The 8,600-nt window shown below is 35.9% G+C and overlaps 1 protein-coding gene across 5 annotated transcripts; it reads left to right on the forward strand.

Moving 5' to 3' along the window:
- Nucleotides 1–4,881: 4,881 nt before the first annotated feature.
- On the forward strand, nucleotides 4,882–8,600 carry LOC140893035 (WAT1-related protein At5g64700-like). Of its 5 annotated transcripts, none has more exons than XM_073302107.1 (5): nucleotides 4,882–4,913; nucleotides 6,427–6,489; nucleotides 6,703–6,819; nucleotides 7,021–7,273; nucleotides 8,362–8,600. In XM_073302107.1, the coding sequence occupies exons 1-5, from the start codon at nucleotides 4,894–4,896 to the stop codon at nucleotides 8,431–8,433; spliced, it is 525 nt and encodes a 174-aa protein (XP_073158208.1). In that variant the 5' UTR covers nucleotides 4,882–4,893; the 3' UTR covers nucleotides 8,434–8,600. The 5 variants fall into 5 exon arrangements, with proteins under 5 accessions (XP_073158208.1, XP_073158209.1, XP_073158210.1 ...); XM_073302108.1 differs by lacking the exon at nucleotides 8,362–8,600 and adding an exon at nucleotides 7,420–7,624; XM_073302109.1 differs by lacking the exon at nucleotides 8,362–8,600 and adding an exon at nucleotides 7,433–7,624.

An 8,600-nucleotide genomic window follows, 5' to 3' on the forward strand; every position in this document is an offset into this window, starting at 1 on the left:
TTGTGTACATCAATAATAGCTTTTCCGATGGCTAAAAATGGTCTCCATAAAATTAGAGAGATCTCTCGATCCTCTTCCATATCAAGAACTAAAAAATCCACCAAAAAAATAAAATTATTCACCTTTACCAACACATCTTCCACAATTCCCCTATGATACTTAATAAACCTGTCAACTAATTGCAAAAAGATTTTTGTTGGGTTTACTTCACAAATTCCTAATTTCTCAAAGCACGACTAAGGAATTATGTTTATACTAGCTCCTAAATCACACAGTGCCTTACTAAAGAAAGAATTACCAATAGTGCATGGAATGGAGAAACTACCAGATCCTTGAGTTTTGGTGAAAGCTTATTTTGCAAAATAGAAGAACATTCCTTCGATAACATTACAATTTCAAAATCAATCAGTGTTCTCTTATTAGATAAAATTTCCTTTAACAACTTGGCATAACTGGGCATTTGAGCTAAAACATCTGCAAAGAGAATATTGATATGAAGCTTTCTAAAAACTTCCAAAAAATTGTAAAATTGACTATCCAATTGGAGTTGATTCGCTCTCTGGGATAAGAGGAGTTTACTCAAGTCTATATCAACATTCACATCAGTCTTAGAAGACTTACCTCTTTTACCTTTCGACAATGACTTTTTCGGGCTTTGCTTGTCTTCCTTCTCTCCAATATTCGCACCAATAGTCTCCTCATCCTCATCATTCTTTTCAAGTTCCTCAACCTGTGATCTTATCACGGCCATGATGGAATTCACATCCCTTGGGTTCTTCTCAGTATTGCTTGGAAACGACCCCGGCTCTCTAATAGATAGGTGGGTTTCTAACTGACTCATATGTGTCTCCAACCTTTTCAGCATAGCTTCTTGGTTCTGCAGCCTTGTCTCATTCCCAGCAACATATTTCATCATAATCTCCTCGAATCTGGGTTTCTTCTCTTCGGACATAGCAGGATTCGTAGAATTTTCAGAGGATTTCCATGAGAAATTTGGATGATTTTTCCAGCCCGAGTTATATGTGTTGCTGTAGGAATTGTTCTGCTACTGCCTTCCTTGGTTTTCCATGAAGTTTTGTCTTCGCCTCTAAATCCTGTAGTTCCTTCGTGACGTTCCCTTGAACATGGTTAACAGCAGATGACTGCATTTGTGACATCTGATGAGAAAGGGCGTCAATCTTTGCATTCAAAGCTGTCAATGCATCAATCTCCAAGACTACGACCTTCTTTTCCTTTTTCATATCCAGCCATCCCATATTACTTTCAGCCATATTCCCAATAATTTCCCATGTTTTTGCTGGAGTTTTTCTGAAAAGACTTCCATTAGCTGTAGCATCTAGCATAGATCTCACCGATGGATCTGCTCCATTGTAGAAAGTCTGAGTCTGTTGGATTTGCGTGAGGTTATGTTGAGGACACATCCTCAAAATCTTCTTGAATCTGATCCAAGCCGCATTCAGATATTCTTCCTCCTTTTTCTTAAATGAAATAATATCAGAAAACAGTTTGGCCATCTTTGTGGGTCGGAAGTATTTCTTCAGGAATACTTGGACAAGCCCCGCCCATGTAGTGATAGAACCGGTAGGTAAATCATCTAGCCACTCGAGTGCGTCTCCTTGCAAAGAGAATGGAAATAACCGCAGTCTCATTGCATCAGATGTTACCCCATTGAACTTGAGCGTGTCGCAGATCGACAGGAAACACTCCATATGAGCGTAAGGATCCTCCACAGTCGTGCCTCCAAAACGTGATTGTAGTTGGATCATCTGCATAATAGAGGGATTCAGCTCAAATTTATTCTCCTCAACAACAGGGCGAACGATGCTCGATCCATAGCCTTCCACAAGTCGGCAGATTAAATCCCATATGGTACGGTTATCTGCCATATCTTTCTCTGATTCAAGTTCTAGATTAAAATTCCTCTTAGCCCTCCGAATTCTGCTGAGCATGCGTTCAATCTCCAAGTCAAGTGCAACAAGCTCTTTGGAATATCGAGTGTTATGCATACACAAACATAAAGTACCTGAAAATCAAAGACAAAGGGAAATGTTCAGAATTCAATAAATAAATATGGAAAATAAAAGTCTAGTCTCAAGTAAAATAAAAATTCTGATATCACTATCAGTCCCCCGCAACGGCGCCAAAAAGTTAACCGCCTCAAAACTCGGTATTAAAAATAATTATTGGCAAGCGTATAAGGTCAAGTTATAGTAAGTGGACAAAAGTACAGATGTCGAACCTACATGGATTGATTTTTTGTGATTGCCAAATTATAATTATTCTAACTTAATCTATACTAAGCAATAAAAGTGATTTGTAAATTCAATTAAAAATTAAATTCTGATTAAATTGAATTAAAATAAGAACACAGTAAAAACCTTGGAAATAAATTAAATAATGAGAAATTTGATCAAGGTCACACGTAGGTACCGAACAAATCATGAAACCAGTAATAAATCAAGGATCCAGATTTAATCTTAAATCACAGTGAATTCTCCTAAATTATTCAACAGTCTATTTCTAGAGCAGTTAAACCTATTCAAATATTGATGGATTAATTATTTATAATTAATTCTAATCAAATTCATATGCATTGAGAATGATGAAAATTCAATTTTTACCTAAAGCCACACAATGAAATCGAATACTATTTCTATTCGATTTAACCTTGTGTTAATTATTGGAGTGATCAAAATCAATTCCTAATATTTCAACTTAGAATCAATTAACATGCAAGCAAATAATTGGCCAGATCATTCACAAGAAAAAACATAAATCCAATAATCAATAATTCTACTAAAAATCTAAAAATCCCAAATAACATCCAAGTATTCAATTTGTTCGGCCCAATCTCGTGGCCTCGATCGAAAAGAAACTACTACTCAAAATTAAACATAATTCTCAACTCAAGTTTTTACAACCAAAATTACGAATCAAAAATAAAAATAAAAAGAAAGGAAGAAGATGGGAGAAATCTTCACTCCAAAGATGTTGTAGCAGCCTTCTCATGTCTCAATGATGTCCGGAACGTGTGTAACCCTAAATCTGATAGGAAAGATCCTATTTATATGCCCAAGATCTCGAAAATATAGATTCCCTTTCGAACAAGAATTTTCCAAAAATCAGAACTCTGCACGCCGTCTCGCTCGAATGCAAGTATTTTCCGCTCGAGCGAGTAACACTCTGCCAAATTTTTGTTTTTCCACCTCGCTCGAGCAACTAGAAGTTTCTCTCTAGCGAGTAATACTCTGTAATGTTCTTTTCTTCACTCGGGCTTGCTCAAGCGGCAAGTTCTTGTGCTCGAACGAGAGATATTATGTCCAAAGTTCCGGCCCTTTGTAAATTTCCTACAAATAAACCAGGGAAAACATTATGTAGGCACGATGCATGCAATAAGACTAAAATTCATGAAAACATAAATAATAAAACATGAATCCATGCAAAATGAGTATTCACATGACATAAAAATATGCACACAAAATGCAATTATCATTCACTCAGGCAGAGTTGAATATGCGACAGCGTCGATGAATGAATCTTCTTAAGAACTATGACTGTGAGATTAAGTACCATCCAGGTACTACGAATCCAGTGGCAGACACACTGAGCCATAAGGCGAGTATTAGTGCTCTCTGCACTAGTGCTAGAGCTAGTACGATTCAGGAGTGTTGTTCTTCAGATTTTATGTTTTGGCATAAGAAAAGACAACATGGGATCCGAGTGTTTTCAGTATTATCTGAGCCATATTTATTTGCTCGTATCTGAGAAGTGCAGTTTTTTGATCCTAAGACTTAGAAGCTAGCAAAACTTTCTCAGGGAGACGACACATCTTGTTGCCACTTTCAGGCAGATGGATTGTTATGCTCGTATGGTAGAGTGGTGATACCTAATGATTCGACCTTGCGAGATGAGATTTTGTCTCAGGCTCATCGTAGCACATTCGTCGTACACCTAGGAAGTGCCAAGATGTATAAGGATATATGTACCAGATTTTGGTGGAAAGGTATGAAGTGTTGCGTGTTTTAGCTTGTTTCTCGATGCCTTGTTTGTCAGGAGGTTAAGGAAGATCATCGACGACCAGTTGGTCTGGTGCAGAGTTTGGAGATTACAGAATGGAAATGGGAGCATGTGACGATGGATTTTTTCACCCACTTGCCAATGACCTCCAGCTAGCGTGATGCAATTTGGGTTGTGGTGGACAGGTTATCCAAGTCTGCTCATTTTCTTCCGTATAACCGCAAGTTCACTTTTGATCGCATTGAAATGTTATACATTCAGGATATAGTGCGATTGCATGGAGTTCCTTTGAGTTTAGTCAGTTAAGGATCCGAGATTTACCTCACGATTTTGGGGTAGCTTTCAGCATGCTTTGGGTACTACTCTGAGTTTGAGTACGACTTATCACCCAAAGACGGACGGTCAGTCTGAGAGGACTATTTGGAAATCTGAAGAAATTCTAAGGACTTCAGTGACGGACTTCGGGTTATCCTAACAGGATCATTTTCCATTGATAGAGTTCTCCTACTGTAAAATTCGAGGCTCTTTATGCACTACAAGAAAAAAGCTCATACACAACACTTAAAAAACAACGCTTTTTGTAAAAAGCATTGTGTTTTTTTGATAGACAACGCTTTTATTGATATCTTCAACAACGCTTTTAAAAGACAACGTTTTTGATATCTTCAACAACGCTTTTAAAAAGTGTTGTCTATGAGCGTCTTTTTAATTATCTACAACAACGCTTTTTTAAAAGCGTTGTTAATGAGCGTTTTTTTACTATCTATGACAACGCTTTTTAAAAAACATTTTCTATTAATTTTTTTTAAAACATAACCTGGCCCCAAAATAACCCAAAATAAAATATTTCTTACATGTATTATTCTCTCTCCTTGCATGGTCTCTCTTTCACCGAGGTATCTTCTTCCTTTCTCCCTTCACCATTTCGAAATTTCTAGCTTCGATCTACACCGCCTCGTTGCTTGAAAAATTGATTTGAGCATAGATTTAGAATCCTCTCGTCGAGGGCTTTCTTCCAGTACCTATTTCCCTAATTTTTAAGCACGCTCCGTCGAACCTTTTTTTCTGTCGTCGTCGTTTTGCCATCACCGACTGTTGCATAGGAGAGAAGGAAGGTTTTTTGGATTTTTATTTCGAAGCCTGGAGGTATATTTTGAATTCTAGGTTTTCGAACTCGGGAATTTTTTTAGTTGTTTCGTTTTTCTCGATTCATTTGGTCTGTGAAGTATGGTTTGGAATTATTCGGTGTTGTGTATGTTTCTGCATGATGATTTTACAGAGATTGAGTTCTTGTCCTGTGGAGTAGGTACATCCGTACATACCCATAGAATTTGTCGGAATTGTAAATTTTTTTGTCATTTTCATGGCAAGTGAGGCGTGGACAACCTTTTTTCTGTTGCTGGTGTTTTTTTATGAAAACCCGGGGAAAGGCTCCATTCATTTAAACTATTGAAGCTTTTTCGTTCTAATTTCCCATTTTGAATTCCAAAAATTAATGTACATTGCTAAATACTATGAACTTTTCTAATCTTGCTGATATTGCTTGCATTTTCTTGAGTTGGTGGTTCTTACTGACATTCTCTCTTTTTCCACTCCATACATAATACGATGCTCTGATATTGATTACATTTTCTTGAGTTGGTGGTTTCACTATGTACGTAATCTTGACGCCAAAGCCTTTCTTTGTTAAGTTGCTCTTGTTTGATATGGTTATATGCATTGAACTCGATTCTGTTACTGAAAATGTATGCATTTTCAATGTTGGACCATGTCGAGTAGATTTGCAAGACTCTTTAGAATCTAGTGTGCTACTGCGGGGAAAAATATGTGAATTAGATTTAGCTGCAGCACAGGTGATGCCATGGGGATGAACATGGTTTTGAAAGGTGTCCAGAATTTCTTAGACTTCCTTGAAAATGATTTTCCTGATATGGATGTTATTGGCATTTAAGGTGAGTATGGCTGTAATGAACATTTGTAACAACATAATCATACAATATACGCAGCTGGTTGACTAAAATATCCACGATTTACGTGAAATTTTTTATAGATAGCCATCTGCGGGGTATAATTTCTTATGCTGTTTTTGTGTGTCTGAAAATTTCTCAACTCCATCTCGATATCATCTCCAGGATCTCGAGCTCCTGTTTTAGAAAAATTCCATTTTTTTGTAAAACTCAGTTTTAGAAGAGATTCCCCAGAACACTACCCTAGACCTTCAGAAATGAGAGGCCATTGAAGAGATGTTGGCTTGCTCGATGCTAGAGCTGAATGGCAATATATAAAATAATCATGCATATTAACAAAGCTGTATTAGTTCGATGCCTAAAACTTCAATCATAACCGTGAATTTGATTTTGATTTTGATTCTTTTGTTTTTTTTTCCAAATGATTTGATTTTACTTTCAGGAAAAGTGCTCCACCTCTATCTTTTTCCCTGACGATCAAGATATTCCTACTTTCACTGATTGGGTATGTGCGTCATATGTTTCAGAATGTTAATTACAATTTTTTTTTGGTGGTAATTAAACAAGAATATATATAAAAATCATGAATTAAGTGTTTTTTTTTTCATAATTATGATTTTGTTTGATCCTTTTAGTGTTTTAAATTAAATATGGGTGTTCAAACATACTACAGAGATATTAATTATATTTAATGAGTTGGATAATTAATAATTTGCAGGATCACGATGAGCTTAAACATTGTTGGTGTAGCTTTGAAATATACATCCGCATCTTTGGGAGCTGCTTCTTCAAATACTCATCCTGTTATTACTTTCTTTCTTGTTGTTCTATTAAGGTAATTAAAGTTAATTACGAAAAAATATTCTAATTTAATTATAGCGAAATTTTTCGAGGGAATGGAAATACAAGGAAAATAATTCGATTATGTATAAGAAATCACTTGTTATCATTCCTAGCTATTTAATTTAATGATTCCTGGCCCTGTTTAAAACAAAAATTAATAATTAATACATGAACTTTAATCTCATCATGACAGGATGGAAAACATAAAACTAAGGACAATTGGTGGGATAATGAAATTTGGAGGACTAAGTCTATGCATTTCCGGAGTAGCGACTATTGCTTTCTTCAAAGGGCCTCTCTTGAAACTACTGGTGCACCATCACTTGATCAGTAGTCGCATTCATGAAATGCGACGAGGCGAAGATCCTGCCGCTGATACTTGGATTAAAGGTGTCTTCCTCATGATGCTTTCCAATGTAACCTGGGCATTATGGCTGTTATTACAGGTATTAATTCATTAATAATTAATATTCTATGCTATTTAAATTCATGTTCTTTTACTGATAAATAAGTGTTTAAGTTTACTTTTCATTTTAATATATTCATATTTGTTTTATGTTTGTTTTTATTTTTAATAATTTACAATATGAAGATACAAATTAAAGGAAAAGAGATTGTTGCGGCTTTTATGAAAGCTTGGGACGCTAACATGTGCTGAAGGAAGGAATCAAAGTTTTTCGAGATTAATTCATAGTTTTTTCCTAGTTTTCATTAATTTAGAATTCGATTATTTTTTTATTTGAATAATTTATAATATTGGAAGATTGTATACTAAATTTTATTTTAGAAATTTTTGAATTTTGAGTGATTTATAATATTGAAAATTTGTGATTTAATTTTTTTTTGTTTTATGTTTTAAAAACGACAACGCTTTTAAAAAGCGTTATCTTTTCTGGTAAATACAACGCTTTTTTTTAAGCGTTGTCTTTTCCAAATACAACGACGCTTAAAAAGCGTTGTCTTTTTCAAAAAACAACAACGCTTTTTATAAAAGACAACGCTTAAAAAGCGTTGTCTTTTTCAGAAACAACAACGCTTTTTTGTGTTGTCTTTGACCATGGTTTTTTACAACACTGGCTACGACAACGCTTTTTTGGGGACATTAACAACGTGGAAAAAGCGTTGTCTTTAGCCGTTTTTCTTGTAGTGATGGTTGTCGTTGTCAAACATGCTTGTTTTGGGATGAGGTAAGAGAACGACAGGTCGAAGGACCGGAAATGATCCAACATATTGTGGATAAGGTGGAGTTGATCAAGAAAAAGATCAAGACAGTGCAAGACATACAGGCTAGTTATGCCAATAAAAAGCGCAGACTACTGCGTTTTGATGCAAGAGAGTATTTTTTTCTTGCGAGTATCGCCTTTCTAGAAGGTGATGGCATTTGGTCTAAAGGAAAAGTTAGCACCTAGATTCATCGGACCGTTCGAGATTTTAGATAATATTGGAGATTTGGCTTACCGTTTGGCTTTACCACAATATTTCTTCAGCATTCATAATGTGTTCCACGTATCCTTACTCCGATAATATGTTGCAGATGAGTCTCACAATCTGCACCAGACAGATGTTCAGTTGGAGCATGATCTATCGTACGTGGAGAGACCACTAAGGATTCTTGACAAGAAGGACAAAGTACTACGGAACAAATGCATTCCTCTAGTCATGGTTTAGTGGCAGCGACGAGGCACTGAGGAAGCGACTTGGGTGTTAGAGAGTCATATGCATTTTGAGCATCCGGAGTTATTCTGATTGTAATCGGTTTTTTTTTTTAACGGT

The sequence above is a fragment of the Henckelia pumila genome, chromosome 3 (assembly GCF_033568475.1).
Source record: "Henckelia pumila isolate YLH828 chromosome 3, ASM3356847v2, whole genome shotgun sequence".
Taxonomy (NCBI): domain Eukaryota; kingdom Viridiplantae; phylum Streptophyta; class Magnoliopsida; order Lamiales; family Gesneriaceae; genus Henckelia; species Henckelia pumila.

Excerpts from the sequence above, each read along its gene's own strand:
- LOC140893035 (XM_073302107.1), top strand. The coding sequence starts at position 4,894 with ATGGTCTCTCTTTCACCGAG. Across the intron at positions 4,914-6,426 it reads ATGGTCTCTCTTTCACCGAG|GAAAAGTGCTCCACCTCTAT; the intron begins GTATCTTCTTCC and ends TTTTACTTTCAG. Across the intron at positions 6,490-6,702 it reads TTCCTACTTTCACTGATTGG|GATCACGATGAGCTTAAACA; the intron begins GTATGTGCGTCA and ends AATAATTTGCAG.